This window comes from Dermatophagoides pteronyssinus, unplaced genomic scaffold (genome assembly GCF_027571235.1).
Source record: "Dermatophagoides pteronyssinus isolate colony J.1.1.1.1 unplaced genomic scaffold, Derpt_VIB-CSIC_2022.12 sq0035, whole genome shotgun sequence".
NCBI classification, from domain to species: domain Eukaryota; kingdom Metazoa; phylum Arthropoda; class Arachnida; order Sarcoptiformes; family Pyroglyphidae; genus Dermatophagoides; species Dermatophagoides pteronyssinus.
Window position 1 is genome coordinate 154,236 of NW_027461559.1, and position 24,564 is coordinate 178,799.

At 28.1% G+C, this 24,564-nt stretch overlaps 1 protein-coding gene and 1 long non-coding RNA gene across 2 annotated transcripts; one reads left to right on the top strand and one right to left on the bottom strand.

Annotated features, from left to right (window-relative positions):
* Positions 1 to 264: 264 nt before the first annotated feature.
* Myo10A (unconventional myosin 10A) lies at positions 265 to 22,774 on the bottom strand. The gene is made up of 21 exons (XM_027345939.2): positions 22,064 to 22,774; positions 16,594 to 16,713; positions 16,365 to 16,483; positions 14,859 to 14,922; positions 14,647 to 14,798; positions 14,480 to 14,554; positions 14,200 to 14,400; positions 9,866 to 14,084; positions 7,105 to 9,792; positions 6,819 to 6,993; positions 3,936 to 4,066; positions 3,644 to 3,871; positions 3,406 to 3,572; positions 3,140 to 3,311; positions 2,964 to 3,033; positions 2,558 to 2,634; positions 2,379 to 2,461; positions 1,414 to 2,299; positions 1,263 to 1,349; positions 1,061 to 1,195; positions 265 to 999 (listed from the first exon to the last, which is right to left on the bottom strand). Exons 1-21 carry the CDS (start codon positions 22,211 to 22,213, stop codon positions 862 to 864), a joined length of 10,137 nt encoding a protein of 3,378 aa, XP_027201740.2. The 5' UTR covers positions 22,214 to 22,774; the 3' UTR covers positions 265 to 861.
* An 8-nt stretch (positions 22,775 to 22,782) lies between these two features.
* On the top strand, positions 22,783 to 24,173 carry LOC142645987 (uncharacterized). Its single transcript, XR_012846994.1, has 2 exons — positions 22,783 to 23,625; positions 23,752 to 24,173. It is a non-coding gene; the product is annotated as an uncharacterized LOC142645987 (long non-coding RNA).
* The last annotated feature ends 391 nt before the right edge of the window (positions 24,174 to 24,564 follow it).

A 24,564-nucleotide genomic window follows, 5' to 3' on the forward strand; every position in this document is an offset into this window, starting at 1 on the left:
TTTTTCTATAAATTATTTTGGATTTTATGAATTAAAAATTCAATTTTTATTTTTATTTTTTTTTTTTAATAAAAAGAATCCTTTTTTATCGTTTTCGAGCTTTATGTGAGAGTGAAAAAAAAATGGTAACCTTGATTGAAAGATAATGAATATGAATGACCGATGCGATGATCATTATCATTATCATCATAAGCAGCAGCAAATTAACCTACAGTGTTTCTGTGAATAGAGAGAGATAAACGATTATTGCAAAAACACAATGGATTAAAGATTGTGAAATTTTTTATTTATTTTGAACTTCAATTGAAATGTTGTTGATGATGAATACCATCAATATGGAAAAAAAATAATGAAAATAATCAACGAAATGAAATGAAATGAAAATGTTTGTACAAAAAAAATATGATTAGGCAAAATTGGCCTTTAAATGCTTCTGTCAATCAATGGCAACATTGTTGTTAACGATTAATGATTTGAGAAGCATTTGGAAGAAAAACTTTCAAAAAAGAAAAAAATGATGATGGAACAAAAAATACATGATAAAATAGAGGAGAAAAAAAAGTTGTGTGTGTTTGAGGAAAATCAGGTATGACCATATGGAATGATGATGATGATTGTTATAGGAATAAAATAGCCAAATCACCTTGGCCCAGCAATAGTTTCAGGAAAAAGAAAAAAAAATCATCAAAAAAATTTTTTTTCCGCTTTGATTATTATTCGATTTATCATCGATCATCGATAGTATCGAACATCGATCAATTATGGTGATTGATAATGTCAACGTCGAACAAAAACTGTATGGCACTTATATTCAAATTGTATTCACAATTTGTTTGAAAAAAACTATGTTTTCCTTATAAATCAAGTTGATTGATCACTTAATGATTGATCTTCTTCGATTTTTCCATTCATTTGTTGTTGTTGTGATGAACTTCTTCCGTTTTTAAAATGTTGTTCAATTTCAATATATTGACTGATTAGGCGTGATATTTCATGTGCCTATTGATTTATAAAAAAAAACAATAATCAAAAATCAATATTGTAAAAAAATAATCATTACCTGATCGGTTTGAATTCTAGTAATTTTTTGTACCATTAAATTACCACATTTCATATCTAAATATAATGTACCATCTTCGGAACGAACTTTCCTGGTAGAAATTACTTCAGCAAATGGATGATGCCAAACTTTTTCCTATTTTGAAAAAAATGTGAATGAAAAGGGGTGAAAATGAAAAGATTGGAAAATTGTAATAACTTACATGTGTTGACATATCAAGAAAATGAACACCATCTTTATTCAGCGCTAAAATATGATCCAAATGTGTGTGAAAATCGTTTTGAATTCGCTGAAAATTATAAGAAAAACAAACAGTTAATAAATTTAGTGCCAGTAGATTAAAGAATAATTACTTTGACAGCAAAAAAACAAGAACCAAATAATGGCCATTTTTGTAAAATATCTAAACATTGTGCTTTTGCTTCAATTGGTGATAATGCTGACATATCATTCCAATGATTTTGTACCATTTCAACCCATTGTATTGGTTTTATTATTCGTAATGCTAAAACAGGTTTAGGTAATAAATATTTTATCTCATCTTTGGTTGGCATTTGTTCCAGTTCGGCAGCACGATGTAATAATGATGCAATACGAGCAATTTGTTGAACAAAATCATCGGATAATTTTTCATCTGGTATTTGTATAAGTAAACCTTCTAAATAATCAGGTGCTACTTGATTGAATACAACTTCAATATAAAGATGACTATCCAATCTTAATGGATAATACCAAACTGAACGACAAAATATTAGATAAAATAATTGACCATTTTTTAATAATTCAGTTGTTACATCCAATATATATTCATCTCTATTTAATGGCATTGTATATGGATCACCTTCAATAATACAATAAAGTGAAAATTCTTCCATTTCTAATGAATTTGTTACATTTAACATTAAACAAATTTCTTCAATAATATCATTAACAACTGTTGTACATGATGTACTTAAAATACGTTCAGTACCACCAGGAAGACGATACATTTGTCTTTTCGAAGTACGACCAGCCGATATAGCTGCAATTTCTTCAATACTCGGTACATTTTTTCTACCACCAAATTTAAATGTTTTCTTCAGGTTTTTTAATGTAATATTGGCTGTAACATGAAATGCCCGACGTTTATCATATGCAGCTGTTTCAAGATATTTAAATAAATATGGTCGTAATGTTTCGGAACAATCAAAATATGCTGCAATTATTGAAAATAATCTCCAACCTCGTTGACAACTATCACTGATGATAATTTGCAAAAAAAAATGGATGATAAATAATTTAACCATTTACTACTACCATCATCATAATTAACACTTACAGTTTTGGACTTTTATTACTTGTTGTTTGTTTCATTAATTGACAATAAACTTCATCACGAATCGGTGGATAACGATGACAATTCTGTTGAACAGAAATTACAACGAAAAAAAAATTATTTAAAAAACCGGGTGACCCAAATATTGTCAACAACGAAACAAAACAAAAAAAAAAACTTACCAAAAGTATCGTATAAACACAATCAACTTCATTCTGATTTTTTAACATTGGTAAATCTCCCATATAACGCATGATTGCTAAATGAATAAAATTTAAATGAATGAAACAAAAAATGAATGAATAAAAAAAATGACAATCAACATGTTTGGCGAAACAAACAAACAAACAAACGAATCATCACAAATGAATGAACATCCAGAAAAAAAAACCTGAAGCATGTCAAATGCTCTAGATATGATTGATAATATTATTTTACTCTAAGTAAGTTGATTCTCATTGTAGTTTTTTTTATAATTATAGTTTGGTAAATCATTACCTGCAGGGTGATCATTCATTTAGATTTGGTTGCATATATGCAACAGGTTAACAGTGGCGGTAAATGGGCAGAAAAATAAGAAATCCTTACCTGAAAAACATTCAACAGAAACTTTATTCAATTCATTTGGTAACATTAATAATGATGATTGAATCGGTGTCTAAATGATGATAATAATGGGAAAAAGTGAAAGAAAAATTAGCATTTTTATTTTTGGTTGTTGTTGTTTTCAAAAAAAAAAAAAAAACAACAGGTGTTATATTTACTTTTGAATATTTGACCAGATTAGCAAATTCACTCCATGTCCAATCATTAGTTGAATCGGTACCATTTTTATTTTTAATTTTTGAATTACGTTTTGATTTTAAATTTTCAATTAATTTTATTGAACCACGAATTGAATTATTATTATCTTTTAGATGGCCACGTAGATCATATCTATGTTATTATTGTTGTTGATGTTGTTGTGAGGAAAGAAGAAAGAAAAAATCAATAAGAATCATTTGAATCAATCAGATCAGAAATCACATACTTATTAAGACTTTCACGAAAATTAAACAATGCAAATTGTAATAATGAAAAATTTCCATTTGTATCACCATTTAATGATATTGTTCCCATATTGGGTGTTGAATCACCATTACCATTGATAACACCACCGTTTTTAATATTTCCAACATTTTCTTCATCAAATTGATCCTATTTACATTATGGAAAATGAAAGATTTTTTCAAAATTAAGAGCAAAATGATGAAATAACAACTACTGACCGCTCTATGTTCAATCCATAAACTATTAAGTTCATTATGATGATTATTATAGCCACCACCATTCATCATCATTGTTGTTGTTGTTGCAGTATTCATTGATGAATGACCATCTTCTTTACTACCATTAAAATGATGATGACCATTACCAATACCAATATTACCATTAATCATTGTAGAATCTAATGATGATAATCGATTATGAACATTATTACGAAATGAATCTTCATCCTTTTTTAAAATGAAAAAAGTTATAACAACAGTATTTCAAAGGGGGAAACAAACCCAAACTTACCATTTGATGATATTGTTGTTGATAATTACGACTTAATTGATATGTTTGAATTTGTTGTTGTGTTAATGGTATAACGTTTGATAATTGAAATAGACCACTTTCACCGAATTCAAGTACACCGAATGCCCAGCCTAATTTGAATCCAAAAAAAATTTTTTTTGGGAAAGAAAGAAAAAATTTTCTTTAAGATTTTTGTTTCAACACCAAACACCAAACACACACACTAACACGGAAACGAAACCGGAAAAATATTATTTTGCTTGAAAATCAATCACATACAGCACACCAAAATTAAAAAAATCAAAAATAACCTGTTGACTAAATGAATGATTGAATGGGAAAAAACATTTAAAAAAATCAAAGAGCAAAGCTCCTAGGCTACCATCATCATCCGACACAGGTCACCGTGGATTTAATTTTACCCGAAAAACAAAATTGATAAGGATAAGATTATGAAATTATTTGATCAAAATCGGTTAAAGCACAGATGTAAAAACAAACGTAAAAATCTGTGATGCAAAAACTTTATCAAAATCTATGATGCCAAAAATGAATAACGATGTGATGAAGGATGATTTTTTCCATCATCATCATCAACATTTTCAAATGAAAAATTATTTCATAAAAATTTTTTTAAAAAAAAGAAACTTCATTTCACTCAGCGAAAAATCATTTGGAAAATTTGACTACGACGATAAAATGAAAAAGCATCAACGAAATAAATTGAAATGAAAACGAAATTTGAAAATGAAAAAAAATTCATCAACAATATTGGTGGGGATCGGAAAAAAAATCGTGCACAAAACTTTCTAATTTCTAATTTGTTTTTTTCAACGATAACATGGCTAGTAAAAGCAAAAAATCCAAAATAAAAAAATGTCCAAAATTTGAAATGAAAGATAATAATTTGCTATCGTTAATGATGATGATGATGAAGAAGATACATACAATTTTCATTTAAAAAGATGACATAAAATGTGGATAGACCACCACCACTGATAAAAACATGAGATTAGATTGATTGATTGATTGAATGAATGAAAGGAAGGAATGATGTGAAAAAGACCGTCGTTCTAACACAGACACCGAGATTGTCATCAAATTGATAAAGTTTTCTTTTGAAAAAATGTCGTTGTTGTTGATTGACAGAAGAATGAATTGGAGAAAAACCAGACAAAGATGACCAATTCAATAAGGATTATCATCAAATACACACAAACTGGACACACAAACGATGATGAGCTACCTTTTAATAAACTAAACGTACGATATTCTAATATAATATGTTTGACGACAACAAAGTGAAGTGAAGTGAAAACATGCGACAAAAAGGAAATCTGTCATTTCATTTCAATTCAATTCAACTCGTTACACAGTGAAAAGTTTTTTTTCTCCAGAAAATCTTAAAAGAGAAAAATATTTGACAAAAAAGAGAGAAAAGTAAGAAAATGAAGGAAAAAATTATCAACACAAAATATGGTGGAAAAAAGGATATATGAAAATCTTGCCAAGCGAAAATCTTTCTATATAATCATTGTTTCGCTATAGCAAAACAATGATTATTATGATGATGGTCAGTACGAAAACAAAAATCCAAAATGAAAAATCTGATCCAAATGGATCAAAAATAAACAGAAAATTATGGTGGACAAAGTGACAATTTGTTCAATTGACTCCCACAATTCATTTATATGAACAACTACATCATCATCATCATTAAAACCATTTTTTTTTCTTTCTTTCTTTAAACAACCAACCAAATCAACAACATTCTTTATCAATGGAAAAAACTTACTTACACACACATAAACAACTAACTAATAATCACCAATTTTTATGGATGGTTGAATAAATAGTTCAGTTTTTTGATATTACTACTGAACTAACTATGTCCACAATTTTGAGAAATTCTCATTCAATTCGGTTTGGTTGGTTTTTCTTTTCTCCTTCACTTTAATTACTATTTAATAAATATTTGGTTGAGAAATGAAATGATTTCTCAATGAAATGTAATAAAATGAATGAAATGAATGAATGAAACAACCAAATGCGCAACAAATGTTTATCATCAATGGACTCAAGAAAGAAAAATTCTTCGATTGACAAAATAGTAGAGTCGTGTCGTAGGCGGCTAAACCCGAATAGCTAATATATTTTCTTCATGTGTGGCTGGTGACTAATGAAAAAAAAATAGTGGCCAATTTCATCAAATGACAAAAAGAATTGGCAATAAAACAAAAGCATTTTTTTCTTTCTAATGATCATCATCATCATCATCATCATCAATATCTTTCGGTTGGATTCAATCCAGGATTCCTAAAACAATCCTATCGTTTCAATTTAGTGTAACAAAAAAAATATTTGCCAAAATGAAACAATTTTTTTTTGTTTAACAAACAAAAAACAAACTAAAAATATAGCTAAAAATGACATACATTTAATGAACGAAAAAAGCAAAGAAAAAGAAATGGGCAAGCTTTTTTTTACGAACGAGCTAATGATGTGTCAATGCAAGTGTGTCCGTTTCAAAATCATTGATGGTTAGTGAGTGTAGGCGTATTATGTATGCACACCACACACACACAGGACAAAATCATCAAATTTTTTTTCCAGAAAAAAAGTAAGTCTTGCCTTTCTGTCAAACAAACATAATAATAATTTTCAGCTTTTTCACACAGGTATGCTGTAGTGAATGTGAATACAAAACTTCCTGAATTGAAAAACCAAATTGGTTTTCTTTTCAAAGCGAAAAAACAAAAATTGAAACAAAAATCAACCAACACAGGAAAAAACCAAACCAAAATTAACTTGGCTTATTTTCAATTTCATTTCAAAAAGTTTTTTGTAAAAAGAAGAATTTTTTCAAATAAAAACAAACCATACCTTTAGCAAGTTGAAGATGTTTATTACGAACAACACGAATGATCATATCCTTACGAAATGAAAGCATTGATGGTTCTTGATGATTTTGACAATCTTTTATAGCACGAACAAATTCAACATTTGTTTGTTGATATTCATTGATAAATTTTTCCAATATATTACGTATTTGTAATGCCTTTTCATTGCATAAATCAAGAGAAATCAGAAGAGACAGAAAATTTCATTGCATGATTTCAATTTAGAAAAAAAATGTTTGGAATTTTCGAAATGAAAACCAACAACATACCTTGTTTGAATACAGTGTAATCCATTGATCAGTATTATTTAAAAATATTTGAAATGTACAATTATTTGGTATCAGGATTTCTTGAATATCATCATAGCTAAATTTTTCAACAATTGAAAGATAATCATCATGTTTTGAATTAATATTGATTGTAGAATTTTTTTCACGTTTAAATAGATAAACAGATGAATGTGATATACCAAAATAATCAACATTTGATAATGTTTTACCACCATTAACTGAATATAATCGACAAAAATAACCCGGGAATTCTTTTGCACATTCAATAACCGAACGTTTAAATTGTTGTTTTGCACTATAAACATTTGGATTATAACTATGAATGCCTTCGGATTTTAATAATTTTTGTAATTGTTGACATTCATTATCATTCAAACGAATACAATTCGTTTGATAAACATCATTAACTATTTGCCAAAATATTAAATCCAAAAGGATTGGATTTTCAATCGTTTCACTTGGTGTAAACATTTCTTTACGCATTTTTAAACGAAATTTACATTTTGAATATGCATAAAAATTAATTTCATTTTTAAGAAATAATTTTGTTTTGATTTTCTTTTCATGATCATCACGTGTTAATGTTGATGAATCAAAATGATTATTTTTTTCGGCAGAAGTTCTTTGAATTGATGATGATTGGTGGCCACCAATAATATCACCATCTGGTGTATCCATTGCAGTGTATGAAAATCCTCCCGGTTGTGGTTGACGATGTTTTTTATCGGCTGAAATCAATGAATTTGTTGAACTATGATGATGATTATCACGATGTCCATTGATCATATGACCATCTGATTGTATATCCAATGATGGTGGTGGGGGTGGATGATTTGGTTGCATCGATGAATTTCGTTTTGGTGATAAATGTTGATGATGATGACCATAAGAATGACGATCATTCGATGTTGATGAATGACGGCCACCACCACCACCACCACCTATACAACCATCTTCACTATGAAAATCATCTTTAAAATAACGATCCGGTGTAAACATTGGTCTATCTATTGATGATGATTGTTGTGAACCAGTGGAAAATCGATTAAATGGACCTAATTCTTCACGTCGTTCACGAAATTCACGACTACCACTTTTCCGTAGCAATTGATTCGGTGAATGACGATGTGGATTTTGATGATTTTTAATAAATTTTTTTACATTTGATGATTCATAATTCGAACTAACTAAACTAACATTATCCGATGTTTGTTGTTGTTGTTGGCAATTCTGTGTCGATAATGGTAATGATGGCTGTTGTGGATCTATCACAACATTATTATTATTATTCGTATGTAAACCAACAATATTATCAACAGATTGTTTAATATTTGGTGTACTAGTAGTCTCCATAAATGATGTTTGTGGACCATTATTATTACGTAATGAACCCATCAATTGTCGTTCAAGTAATGCTTTACGTTGTTCACTTAATTTTTTTACTGAAACCATATTTGCTAAATCATCCATACTTTGACTTTGTATAACACCTTTTTTATTATCTTTACGTGAACTTCGTACACTTTGATCAATGGTCAATTGTTCAAGCTTGGCACGCATTTCAACACTAATACGTAATTTACCAATACTACCAGGTATTTGTTGTTGTTGTTGTTGTTGATTATCACTATATTTTCTTGTAACTAATTCTTTTTGTACTAAATTTTGTTCGGATGTTATTTTATTATTTGAATTTTGTTTATTTTCATTGTTGTTGTTATTGTTTTGACTGGATGTTTTATTAACACCCATAATAACATTTTTCATTTGTTGTTGATTGTTAATGTTGTTATTCTGTGAACCATTATTATTATCATTTTGATTTGAATGTTCTGATTCATTTGATCGTATTATATCATTAGATTCACTACTACTTCGTTCATTTTTACCATTATTATTATTATCATTATTATTACATTGTTTTTCTATTTGTTTTTTACGTTTAAATTCAATAAAATTTGATCCGGATTGTTGATTTTGTTCGGATGGTGGTGGCCAACGCCATTTACCAATACGAACAGTTTTAGCACGACCAAATACATCGGTTCCTGGTGAAGCAGGTGGTGGTGGTGGCGGTGGTGGTATCGGTAAAATCTTGATACTTGTACCATTTGTTGTCGTCGATGATGTTTGTTTAATGTTTAGATCATTGTTAATTAATGATTTAACATTGGATGATGATGATGGTTTTTCGGATTTGGCACGATCATGACGCATCATATTATTGTTGTTAGATGCATTCGGTAAATCGGTTGTTGATTGTGCTTGCATCGGAAATATTGGCGATAATGATGATAATGGATATGCTAATGATGACATACTTGTACTTCTATGCATTAATAATGCATCCTGTCCATTTAACGAAGGTGTTGATGGTGAACTAACTGTTTGTGCTAATAATTGTTGTAATTGTTGATTTTGTTGTAATAATTGTTTTTGTATTTCAAGATTTTGTTGTAATGATGATGCAAGAAATGCACGTTGTTGCATTTGATACATTTGTTGTTGTATAACTTGTTGTTGTAAAATATTTGGATCAACAATCTGTCCATTCAATGATGCTATTGTATTCAATTGTAATTGACTATTTGATAAATTATTTGTATTATCTGTTTGTAAATGATCAATTTGTGTTGGTAAACTTATTCTTGTTGAATTTTGATGTTGCTATAAATAATGAAAATGATTATTAAAAAAAAACATTAAAATATGAAAAATATTATGTATGTAAACTACTAACCTCAACTTCATTAGCACCACCTTTTATTGATTGTGCTAATGAACGAGCATCACTCATTGCATCATCTAATTGTGCATCCAAAACTGGATTAAAAAGATCATCCAAATATTGATCTAATTCTGATTGATGTGATGGTATACCAATATGACGTATATGTGATGCTAATGATGGTGCTTCAGATGTATCGGACATTGCAGCCGATATACCTGTTTCTTTATAACGATTTGAATTTGTTGTCGTTGTTGATGATGATAAAAATTGTTGACTTTTTGATAAACCTGATGATGAGGATTGTTTTTGTGAATATTTTTTATAACGTTTATGATTTTCTTGTTTAATATTATTATTATCCGAACATATTTGTGATTCAGTATCATTTAAACATGATGATGATGAATCTGATTCAAATGATGATGATGTTGTTGTTGTAGAGGAATCTGGTCGAATAACATGTGGTGATTTACGATTGGCAGGTAATGGATCTTTTGTTTGTTGTGATTGTCGTTGATGTTGATGATTATTTTTACGTGCCGAAGATTTACCATTTTCAAAAACTGGTGAAGAATTTGGTTCACGAAAATTCATTAATGAATGTAGTTGTACTGGTTGATTTTGAAATGAATCCGAATCATCATTATCACTACCACCTGTAAGCGATGCTGTTTTATGTAATTTATCTCTGGAAAAATATCTTATATTTAGATTTGAATTTGCAGCCAAACCTAATTCTTGCATTGAAATTGAACGTTGTTTAAGTAATTTATCCGATGATGATTGTTTATCACCTTTTCTTGTATAAAGATTTTTACGATTATTACGAAATTCTTTTGATTTTTTCATATCCATTGATATTGGTGATTTTTGATTCAAATTCGATATATAACGTTGATTTAGACGACTTTTTTCTGATAATTTTAATTTTTGTTCATTTTCGTGTTGATCCAATGCAGTTGCGGTTGATTCTTCTTCAATCAAATGTGTAAATGTTGCAAATGAACTTGCATTCTTTAGATAACGTTCATTCAGTTTACTGTGAACAGCCAAACCAAAACCAATTCTATCATCATCATCATCAGTACGTAATAATGTTTCACCTGACATTGAACGAAGTAATTTTTGATTCAATTGTCGTTGTACATTTGATTTTAAAAACAAATGTTGATTATGATGATGATTATGAGGTTGTTTATTTGGTAATTTATTTTCATAATTTTGTTCAATAATTTCACGTACATTAAATTTATTAATCAGATCAGGATTATGTGCTGAATGGATATGCATATTTTTTGTACCATTCATCATTAACAATCTTGTTTGACTACTACAACCAATAAAATAATTTATTGATGATGGAAATTGTGGTAATAATTCAATTTGTGATATCATATCTAAAATATAATCATCACCATTCAATGAATAAATATCACCAAAATTATCTTCAAAATCAATACTCCAACCATTGTGATTGTTTTGAAAACCAATAGATTTTAATAATTCAGTAGTAACTTGTTCGGCTGTACTCCATGAATCAATTTGACAAAGTTTTTGATCACCATTAGCCATATTAACTTCGATAGATGTACCACAATTTTTCGAAATTGCTTTCCATTCTAATAGTGATGGTGGATAAGCTCGACAATTATATTGTTCATAATGATTATTTGTTAATAATAATCGTTGTAGAATTGGACGAATTAAATTTGGTGCATGATCTGAAACATATTTCAGTAAATATTTATAAAGTAATGGACTTGGTGAAAATGAACTAAGACAATATATCATTAATGTCCATGCACGATCACATGAACCAATATTATCATTTTGCCATGTTTGATTACATAATTGACAAAGAATTTCATCACGTAAATTTAAATTTGTCAGACCTTTTTGTACAATATAATCGGCCAGAAGTTTTTCTTTTTTCCCTGATAATTCTTGATCATATTGAAATTTTAATATTAAATTAAATACCGAAATGGATTCATGAAAATCTTTTTCCGAATTTTTCTGTAAAAATGGTGTTTTAATCGGTTGTTGTTTAGCTTGCCATTGTTGTGAACGAAAATAAATATTTGTAAATTTTGCAAATGAATGATGATCAATATCATTTGGTAGTTTATTTGGTTGTTTTGATGGTATAACAGCTTTTATCTGTTTAATAATATCACCATATTGATGAATACATTTCCATTGTTCTAAATTATCCATTAAATTGGCTAATTCTGGATCATGAAAATTTTGATCATTAAATGTACCATTACCATCATCATCAGCGACACCACCATTTGTTGAATTGGAATGACCACCATTCGACTGTTTCGATGTTGATGATGATAAATTATTATTTTTTTTAGCTTTATTTTCAATAAATTTTCTTTCTTTTTCATGTTTTAATGTTGTACGAAATTGTTCAAATTCTTTTCGTTGTTGTCTAGCACGAAATGTAGCCTGTAAACGTACCATACCACGTTTTAATGTTTGATAATTACGACGTTGTATATAACCACGATAAGCACGTTGAATATGTACGGCACTATGTTTCATATTATGATAACGATGTCTAGCCAGATAACCACGAATATAAGCCTGAATTTTTGAAACAGCTTTTATCATTATACGATATCTTTCTTTTTCCAATATAGTTTCAGTTGATTCTTTAAGAAATATTTTCGAAAATCCTAATCGATAACCATTATTATCGTTTGTCAAATATTTTTCAATAATCAATCGAGTTATTTCTTTGGATGGTGTACCTCTTGGTAATTGACTAGTATTTATAAAAATATGATAACGTGATACAAATTGTGTATATTTCATTCGTACTGGATAACCATCTTTACGAACATTTATTGTTTCCAATAATCCGGATTGTTTGATTTGTGCAAAAACAATTTTATCATCAAATTTCATTGGTTCACGATTATTATTCGGTCGAACGCAACGAATAAACCATGGATTTGTTTGTGAAACAGTATCAAATAGATTGGCTAATGATTCTTGAAAACGTGCCGATACAGTTGGTGCACGTGGTTTCATCGTTATAAATCTACCATCAATACGTTGTTGTTGTGATTGTCGATGTCCATTATCGGTTAATTCACGTGAATAATAAAAAATTTTATTCATAATTGGCATTTTAGTTGATTGTAGTAGATCAACAATATCAATTTTTAAAATATTACGATTTTTTTCTAAAAAACCTTCAACATTATACCAAACTTGTGCTTCAAAATGTTTAATACCAAATTCTAATGTATTCATTCTAGCACGACTATATATATCATTTAATGCATGATTATAATGACATTTTTCTAAAAATGAATTATCACTTGCTTTTGGAAAATTACTTTCATCTTCTAATAATGATAATATTCCAATAGGTTTTTTTGAAATTAAATTTATAATCGATTGATTATCCGGATAATCAATATTTTTCCATTCAATTTTTTCCTTCATATATTCAGCTTGTTCTAATTTAAATATACATTTAATATAGTAATTGAACATCATTTCATTTGCATAATTTATACATAATTGTTCAAAACTATTATTTTCTTTTAGATTTTCAAAACCAAACATATCAAGTACGGCTATTTTTGGCCGTCTTGAAGATAGTCCACTTTTATAGACAATATGATTGATACGATGTACAAGCCATGTAAACAGACTCATATATAATAATTTTGATATAGCATCACGAATATCTAATGCTTGATCAATATTTAATGGTGTATGAATTGTTTCATTTCTTGTTTCAGTTATTTTCAATGTTAATATTCTGAATAAATCTTCAATAGGTATATGTAATAGATGTGATATCCATTGAATTTCAGCATCACTACCAATTTCAACACCTTCTTGTCCATGACGAAATTGTTTACGATGAAAATAAACATTACCTAAATGTAGTATGGATGATAATATACGAAATATTATATCCTGTTCTTCATTGGTAAAACCTAAAACTTGCATAGCACCAATTAAAAAACGAAAATCTTCTGAATCATCTTTTCCATCAATTTCAATACAATTTCCTTGATTAAGATAAAAATATTTTTCCGCTGTTTGTAGACCATATTTTTCTTTTTCCAAATCATTTAAACCGGCTAATAATTCATAGAAAATATGAAAATTACGTTCATTTTGATTATGTGAAACGATTCGTGATTTTTCATGTAAAAATTCAATTGTACGAGCACCGCTAATAATACCGTTATTACTTTTTTATGAGGGGATAGAAATAGAAATAAAAAAATACGGAAACAATTGAAATTGAATTTGATTGAATTGTAATTATCATCAGTTGTTATTGTTAGATAGCAAATACTACTTACTTGTTAAAATAGATTTCAATATATTTACAATAACGACTTGCATTATTATTCAGTATTGTTTTTGCATTACCAAATGTTTCCAATAATGGTATTGATTCTAAAATCTGTTCAGTTATTATATTTGATGGTGATTTATTAATAGCAGCAAAATATTGTAATAATAATTTTGTATTTTCTGTTTTTCCTGAACCGCTTTCACCGCTTGAAAATTGAAAATTGAATGGAAAATAAGAAAACATGTTAGACAAATCAAATTTAATGTTTCATAAGTTTAACAAACCATATTAAAATGCTTTGGCTTTGATTATCTTTCAGTAATTTTTGATATGCTAAATCACCAATTTTAAATAAATGTCTGGAAATGAAGAGAATGAAAATAATAAAATGAAATTAGTCAAGCCCCCACACTTTTGTTGAATGAAAGTTAATAACGAAAAAACTACATACGGTGGCTGTGATAAACGTTGTTGTTGTTGTTGTTGTTGATAAAAAAATTGATAATTATTATTATAATTTTGATATTTTTTAACAATATTTAGACCATAAATTTCAAACATTTTATATGGATTTAATGATATAAGAATATCACCGATAAATGTCTAATTGAAAATTCAAAAAATTATCAAAGGAGAAAAAACTCAAAGAATAGAAAAACTTACATAGATTTTGTTACGTTCATATCGTTTTTTAAGATTCCAGAATAAAGATGATTCATGTAAATCACTTGGGTTTTTTTTTGTTTTGAAAGGATATTTAGGTAAAGAGAAAAAAATAAATTCATTAATTAGATAAAAACATTATAGTCAAATCATCAATATATCGATTACATAAGTCGAAAGAGAGAAAAAAATCTATGAATATGATTGATATGTTTGGACGACGAGAAAGAACGAACGTCTATAAATTGTTTATAAATAGAAACGGATATCCGATATAGTGAAGTAAAATGCGAAATTTTTGTTTCTCCCAGGTATTTTTCTGACTTTTTGACTTTTTCACATCTACTTTTATTGATTGTTTACCGATAAACAACCGACCAAACATTTTCTAAATTTTTTTCGCAAATATTTTCCATTTTATTATCCAATCAAGAAATCAATCAATCAATCAGAAATTACAACAGTCTTTTAAAACACACACACACACACTTGTTGGTGTGTGAGAAAAACTTTGAAAACTTTACAAATTCAACCAAAATAAACCCATTTAATAACTATTATATAGGATGGATGAATTTTGAATGAAGAAGAAGAAAAAAAATCTTTATCATTGTCGACATATTTTTCGTTTTGTTGTTTAGACATTTCAATCAATCAATCCTATTTAACTTGACTATATTTGAATGAACAAAAAAAACTTTTTCCATTCAATTTACCTGTTGATCCACACACACACATCAGGAAATGATGAAAATCTCTTTTTGATTTGATTATCATCATCATCATTATAAAGGTATTTTTTTTTGTAATACTTATTACATAACTAACGAATCATAACATTACTTGTTTGTGGACGGTCAGTTGTTATTATGACTGTTTGAATTTGAGTTTCTAAACGGTTTGTGTTGATAAATTATTCAGTCAGCAAATCAGTTTTTGATTTTTAATTTCTTCAATGAAATAAATACAACATCCTTTTCTATCTTTCCCTTCCAAATGAACAAATTGTGTGTGTGTGTCGGTAAGGAAGATGCAAATGCAAATTGATTTCTGCTTTATAATTCAATTTAAATGATATGATAATCATGATGATGATAATCAATGGGAAACAAAACAAAAACAAAAAATTACGGTATTGCAATCGAATCGTATAGCGGAGGATAATCGCTGTATTTCGAATGGATTAAATCATTTTTGTAACTTTGTTTCATTCTTTTTTATAATGTTTTTACATGGATGTTTAGATATTTGATACTACTTTATAATCTAATTATTTTATTTGAAAAAAAAACTTTTTAAAAGTTGATTTTTTTACTGAAGAAATCATGTTTATGCGAAATTTTTTGTTTTTGAAATTAAAGGGGCAAATTAAAACAGAAACCAAGAAAAAAATAATATCGTGACTGATTATCGAGCAGATCACGAAACAATTGATCGATCACATACACACAGATCGAATGAATCAATAATAATTGTTCAATGAGAGAAAGAAAAAGAAATACTTACTTTAAATTAATCATATCATCAATACCATCTTCACCATTATTTTGATTATTAATATTTGGTAAAAAATCCAAACGTTTTTGAATGGTTTTCGGTGTATTCTGTACATTATATTCTTTTGTCTTGTTTTTTTTGTACGGGTGGGGTAGAAAAAGAAGAAGAAGGAAGGGTTAAATAATAATCAATTTATATGAAGCGATTCAAAAAAGAAAAAAGCAAAAAAATCATTTACCTGATCACCTGGAATTGTACTATGTACAATAATTATTTGATTTGAATCAGAACAATCATTATGTACGATTCCTGGTGTTAATGTTTCATTGATACCATCATCAAACCAAACCGGATCACCCTACAAACAACAAAACAAACGAAAAAACAGAAAAAACCGATTAATATCAATTTCAAATGGGGAGTGAAATGGATGTTTGTTTGATTTTTTTTCGATCATCAAATGATCATCATCATCATCAAAACAAAGAAGAAAACAAAATTCACGACATTGAAATTTTGTTTTTTTTTAAAGAAAAAATTTGAATTCAAATTAACCAAACAAACAAACAAACAACAGTAGTAGTAGTAGTTAGTTGAACCTGAACAAATTCATTTCTAAAATCTTTCTTGAATTTCTGAAACGAATGAAAATCGTGATCAGACCAAAACAACAACAACAAGAAAAGCATAACGAAATATGAATCCAAAACAATCATCAAATTTAGTTTCATCATCATCATCATCATCGAATGTAAAGCAAATCTATTATTTTGGAAAAAAAAATATCAATCGAATCTGTTTGTTTGTTTGTTTCTTTCCATTCGATATTCTCTCTCTGTAAAAAAAAAACCTGAACTAAATGAATGAAGTAACCTTAGTGGTTGAATCCATTGATGATTGAGCAATGTTTTTTGTATAATTTTATATGCTTAAAACGTCGAATTTACAATGAGAGAAAAACAATGATATTTGAATTTATTGAATTTGAAACATCATTCATAAAAGAATACAAAGAACAAACATTGATGGAACAACAAACATAATAATAATCATCATTTAATGATGATGTGATTCAACAACAACAACAACAACAACTATGAAATTGTTAATTATACAATTAGATAGAGATGTGTTAAACTTTTTTTTCAAACTAAATTAAGAAATTATAATTACAATTTTTATTATTACATAATCTTATGAATTTTATTTCATCATCAACATTTTGTTTCGGTCAAAGAAAAGTGTTCCAAAAATTTCTAATTTGTTGTTGATTTTCCTACCAAAATAGCCATTGATTTTGTTGACATTTTACATTCAACATCACAAAAAAAAAACATTCATAATTTAATTAAATCAGATCATTAATTAGTGAAAATGATAAATTGGATTTTTTTTTTGTTGATCCAAATACTTTCACGATGAATGTTTGAAAATGTAGAAAAAAAATCCCATGTTTTTTTTTGCAACAAAACTTTTTTTCATCTTGATATTCTCTGATCATTTTATCGTTGTTGCTTCCATTAGACAATGATAATTTATTGTAAATTTACATTCAGATACAGGCAATCAACGGTCAATCAAATATGCTATTTTTTTTTGTATTTTCTGAAACAAAATGATTTCATTTATTTCGATGTTAATGTTGTTGTTGTTGCATAACACACACACCCAAACATGATTTCGATTGATTTTTTTCCCCTTTCATTTTGATATGATAGATGGATTTTGACAACAACAAAAAAACATCGATGACATATTTGTCGAAATAGCCGAAAACAACGACAAGGCGTTGACGTTTGCCATTTTTTGATTTTACCATCATCATCATTGAATGATGATGAGGTTGATAAAATAAGATTTTTCATTCGAAAAAGGGGAGAATACAATTGACAATCAGATGATTCAGATGATTATTTTCTCCCAAAAAAAGAAAAAAACAAAAATTCTGATCTATAAATTTTCGGGTCTAAAAATAACCCTTTTACACCACATTTTGACAAAAAAAAAGACAAAATTCAGCCATAAAATAACCAAAGAAAAACAAAATCTATTTTTTTCCAATCTATGTCTGTCATCATTTTTCTGCCATCAAATGAGGTGAAAGTTTACATCATGATGACAGACAGACAGTCACAACAACAACGACGAAAATTGTCATCAGAAAAAACTTGTTAACCTTTTGTGTGTGAGAGAAAGAGAGTGAATACCTTGAAAAGAAATGTAATCCATTATTTAAATTTCTCATTAAATAATGTGGACATTTCTTAAGAATTTTCTACTGATATTGTTCACAGAGAAAGACAACAGATTTATCAATCAAAAAGAAAAAAAAATCTTTTTGTTGTTGTTGTTTTTCGAAGAAGAAAAAATGGAACAACAAACAACAACAACAAAGTTTAAATTGAATTTAAAAAAAAACGAAAACAAAATTGATTTGAAAATGTGTTATATAAATCAAAGATTGAAAAAAAGTCAGGTAAAAAGCAAGACAGGTAAGAAAAAACAAGTAAAATTTTGCTTCTTTTTCACAGGAAAAATTATCAATTCAATACACGATTTCGATGCTGTGTGTGTGTGTGTGTTTATGATGTTATTTATTAGATTAATTGATTTAATCTGTTTGAAATGAACGAATCAAGGAAGAAAAAACATTTTGGATGTGTAAAATGTTTTTCTCATTCAAAAAAAAACATCGAAAAAAATTAATTATCAATGAGATGAGATTATTATTGTTTTTCTATTCAATTTTTGCGAAAAGAAAGAAAAAATCAAATTTTGCTGTAGTTCACATAGGAATCATTTGGATGATGATGGAAAAAAAGTCAAATTTCTCAAACTAATAAATCCATAGATTCATTAATCAAATGAAATGAATAATTAATAACGATGAAAATGGAAAGTATGTCGATGTGAAATTTATTGATAACAACAACAAAATGGAAAGAAAACTTGTTCATCTTTTTAAAAATTGGCCAAAAATCCGTTTGATTCCAATAGAGCCAATTGTGATCAACTGTGGACAACAACAACAAGGTGCCAACGATTGATGATGACATACAAAACAAAACAGAAAAAAAAATAAAATGGATGTTTGTGAATGTGAGAAAATAACGAACAAACAAACGAACAAACGGGAAAAACAAAAATTTTCTCACATTCCACAAATAACAAAATTTTTGTTTTTTTATCGCCATCATTTTGGCTATAAATATGTCTGGAAATATATTTTCATCATCGACTGGCAAATTTGGGTGATAATAATAAAAATGAGAAAAACTTTTTTTTCACACAGAAAACAAACAGAGATTTTAAAGAAAATTGAAATTTTGTTTTAAAAAATTTTTGAAAACAAACAACTACTGTACTCGATTTATAATCTGATATATTTTCTTTTTCTAATTAGATTACAATTTTACCATGAATATTGATGATAATCGATGGTGGTTTCTGTATCGATGTAAGATTTTTTTACCTCTATTTAGTTCATTAAATTCATTTGTCAATCATCATTATCCGGTTAATAAGGTAAAATATTACAATGTAAAAACGTCATTTTACAAAAATCTTTTTCCATTTTCTCTCTCTCTCTCTCTCTCTACCTATGTAGTTTTCAACAGTTTTTTCAATTGTATTCTCTGAAAAAAACCTTGATAATAATATAAATATCAATCTGGTTTTGTTGTTGTTTAATTGATTATAGTAATTTTTCTTAGTAAAAAGAAGAAGATATCATCATTAAAATTATGATGCAGTCAAGAAACGAATGAAAGAAGTAAGAAAAGAAACTGACCATTCAATTACATAAGACATCTTATTCATTCATTTTTAAATAATGATAATAATAAGTAGTCAACGGTCATTGTACTATGGTGGACAAATAATACTTGAAAACTTGAAGATGATGATGATCATCATCATCATCTTCATGTCATAATCATCATCAACATTTTCGTTACCATGACTTTCAAACCATGAAAATATCTTTGTTTTTCTATTATAAATCATCATCAAAAAAATAGAAAGAAAGAATTTACCATGGCCATCGAGATTTTATTGCTTGAAAATTGCATTTGGAACAACAAAAAACAGAAAAAAAATCTAAATCAAATTTTTACACCTTTGTTTTTTTTCGTCCAAAATTAGTCAATTTAAAATGTGAAAACAAAATCAGAAAAGAATAACAGCCCTCGAAGACAAGAAAGAAATTCATTGCTAAAGTCTATGATATCCAAACGAGAAATGAAATGAAAAGACATTCATTTTGGGCATGATAGGATTGTATTATCAAACGGTGGAAACAAACAAAATTTGTCAAATTTAGACAACAAACACAGCTTGAAATGACATGATGAATATATTTTTTTAAAAATATAGCGACATATCAATGTTTGGCTTTAGGGGAAAAACTAGTGGGAAAAAAATGATTCATCTAAAAAAACTATCAATATCAGCCATTTGGGATTGTGGGAGAAATACATATGTAGATTTAGAGATATACAGAGATAGAGAGAATGTTTGTTTGCTGTTGTTGTTTATCAATATTTTCAATACAGTTCAAACATACATGAATGGATTGAATTGAAGATTCAGGATAACAATGACAACAACAACCAGAAAAAAAACATTTGTCAATATGACATTTGATCTTTTTCTTCTTGGAATTCTATATTTTTCAATTTCAAAAATATTGAACTTTTTTTTCTGGTTTAAAAATCTTCCCACACCATTACTTTTTTGTTTGTTTGACAAAATTGAAATATTCAATAACAAATAAATATTGATTGATTGAATGAATGCAGAAAATATTCATATATTTTGAATGATTTATCATCATTATAAATGAATGAATTTCCCGAGAAAATCAATTTATCGGATTTTAAAATGTTTATCATCAATTTTTCCTTCTGCTTGAAACTGCTTCTGTTGCTTCATCAAAACAATCCTTTAAGATTGATAAATACTTTTGCAAACCAGAAGCTACAACAAAACAAAACGAAAATTTCGTTTTGCCTTTGTTTTTATGCATCATTTCTTACTTCAAAAACAAAAAACAAAAATTCAAAAAACAAAATCCATTCAAATTCAGAAAAATCCATTCAAACAACAAAAACTAAACCAATCGAACAATAAATCAAAATCAAAAAATTTTGAAGAGAATCTGTGCCAAATATATTTGGCCGAAAAAAAATTAAACCGATTGTCTTTGAAAGGAAAAATGAAAAAAGATTAAAAAATTTTTCTTTTGCAATTTCATTTTGAAATGAATTTCAACAAAAATTACAAATGAATTTTTTTTTCTGGCCATAAAAAAAACCATGATGATAATGATGATAATCAACCAAAAAGAAAGGACAAGAGAGAGAATGTCAAACGGTAAAGTTTGAATGGATGAACATTTTCAATTATCAAATGATGATGATGATGATATTTCATTGCAACCAACCAGCAAACCAATTTTGAAAAAAAATGAATGAAAAAAAATTGAAATTTTTTAAAATTAGAAAATTTCTACGAGCGAAAACCGAATGAATGAATAATTTGTTGGATTCACTCTACTACTACTACCATCGTGAATCGTGATGGATTTAAATTGAAATTTGGTTTTTTGGTTTTGGTAGAAAAAATTTTCTCGTAATCAAATGTATGTCATTTGAACAACGAAAAAACTATTGTAGAATCTTTTTCAAAATGAAAATGAAAAATATTACAATTTTAAAAGATTCAATCGGTATTGGTGTTATTGGTCTTTGATCGACTATTTCTGCAGATGATAATGTTGATGATGGTGGCGGTGGTGGTGAAGAATCAATTTCAGTTGTTGTTGACGATGGCAATGTTGGCTGTGTAATGACGGCCATTTTCACTTCAGATGTTTTTCTTTTCTTGTTTTTGTGTAAATAGGAAATTAACTCAACAACCGATGATAATCGAACGGTATTATGGCAACAAAATTATGATCATCAAAAGAAAAAAATGGCCACTGATGGTCACCGAAAGAAATTAAATTAAAACATCAAGATTTGATGAGGATTTTTTTCTGTTGTTGTTTGTTTTTGGTTGTTGTTAATTGGTTATCGATCATTTCTTCTTAATCAACGTTGAATTGATGATGATCGATGGATGGATGGATGGATGATTTTGAAATTTTCCATCATCATTGTTTTTGGATGTTATGTAAACGAAGAAAAACGAAAAAGGAATGATGAATGATTTTCGGGTGAATGGCGGATTACACAAACAACAACGAACAAAATCAGAAAACGAATCAAAAATTAACACAGATTTTCTTTTTTATTTGGCGGGTATTTTATCTCGATGTTGATGTTGTTGATAATGAAAGAAACAAACAAACAAATTAACTTAACTTAACAACGATTTGCACTTGATGTGAAAGGAACTTTGTTGAAGAATAAATTTAGGAACCGAAAAAAGAATTTAGAAAATTGCACTCGAAAGAACTAAAGATAAACACTGAATTTGATTACATTGATGATGATGATGATAGTGATGGTGGAATCTGGAATCTAGAATCGATATATCGAATCGAATATATCGAATCGAACACACCAATGTAAACATTCGATGATGATGATGATGATGATGAAGAATTTTTGATTTTGTTTTCAAATTACACCATCATCTTGATGATCAATGATCAATGATCATCGAATCAATTTTTCGTTTTTTTTGTTTTGTTGATCAAAAAAAAATGCTACATGATGATGATCATTGTTTTTCGGCTGGACAGAAAAATACGAACAAACAAACAAACAACAACAAAAACACTCACAACAACAACAACATCATGATCATCATCATCATTTCAATAAACTTTTTTTCCTATTGAGTTCATAATATATTCTTAGAATAAAAAGCAACGAAGAAGAAGAGCAAAGAAAAGAAACAAAATGTGAAATCAACAAAATAAGATGATGATGATGATCATCATCAACAGGTAACAGGCAATGAATTTAACAAACGACGAACAGGTCTTCGGGATTTTTGGAAAAAATGTGATATTTCTGCTATAATGAAGAAAGCTAGATATTCACTTGTTGTCGGTAAAGCATATGGTGGCAGTATATACATCATTCTCATTTGAACTTTTTTCTTCAAATTTCTTCGTTCGTCTTCGTTCGTTCATAGCTTTAGCGATCAAAGTCATCAAACAACAACAACAAGCAGCAGGCAACAGGTTGAATATTTTGAATTCGGCCTGCTTGCCAAATAAATGAAGAAGAAACAAAAAATGAGAAACAAGACTAGAAAGGTAAAAAATCAACCTGTTGTGTTTCGAAATTCATTTCATTTTACTACTACCACTATTGCTGAAATCCTAAATGAAATTCTCTTTAATTTCTTTTGTAAAAAAAATTTTTTTACTTCATTCATTCAGGAATCATAATAATGGTGGTGATGATATAAACACATTTTGGCCGCCACCACCACCACTATGATAACGACCATGGTGATGATGAAAACCACGTCGACCGTCTTAAGAGGCCATGTCAGGATTGTGTGTCCATCATCATCATCATCTTCATCGATATCTTCTTCTATTCGGCTCTTCTTCCATAGACTTGTTGCAACTAATTTCTTTACTGAATCGACCGACAACTTTTTTTTGCAAAAGAAGATATTTATTTACTAAATACCTTTCAATGGCAACAACAACAACAACTGCAAGAAAACTACGATGGACGAAATGTCGAATGTCGTCTACCTTTTGAAAATTTTCTCTTCTTCTTTCTTGATCTTGTCATGATGATCATCATCATCATCATCAAATAGCATCATCATCTAAATAACATTTCTTGTTAGTAAGTTATGTTGTTTTTTTTGGGATGCTTCCTATGATGATCATCATCATCCTTTCTCCAATGTCCTTAATGTTCGACAACTTCGTCATCATTATCATTATCGTTGTCGTTGTTTTTTTCTGTGAATATTTTAAATAGTTTTTTTCTTCTTCTTTCGAATCACACATTCAAAGTGTGTTTGTGTATGTGTGTATAGTACAAAAATCAATGAGCAAAGTGAGAAAGAAATGTTTAAGTTCTTCAAATGAAAAAAAATAATAATATATAATTTCAAAATTTGACAAAACTGGATTATACGATGATGATGATGATGATGATGATGATAAAAAAGAAATGGTATAACCATTAATTGCTAAATCATACACTTACGTAGACACATTATTTATACG

What these genes read in the sequence shown, in the direction of transcription:
- Myo10A (XM_027345939.2), bottom strand. Translation starts at nt 22,213, where the DNA reads ATGGCCGTCATTACACAGCCAACATTGCCATCGTCAACAACAACTGAA. An exon ending in AACAACAATATCATCAAATG is followed by an intron (nt 3,872 to 3,935) that starts GTAAGTTTGGGT and finishes ATTTTAAAAAAG; the next exon opens with GATGAAGATTCATTTCGTAA. An exon ending in TTTCGTGAAAGTCTTAATAA is followed by an intron (nt 3,312 to 3,405) that starts GTATGTGATTTC and finishes ATAATAACATAG; the next exon opens with ATATGATCTACGTGGCCATC.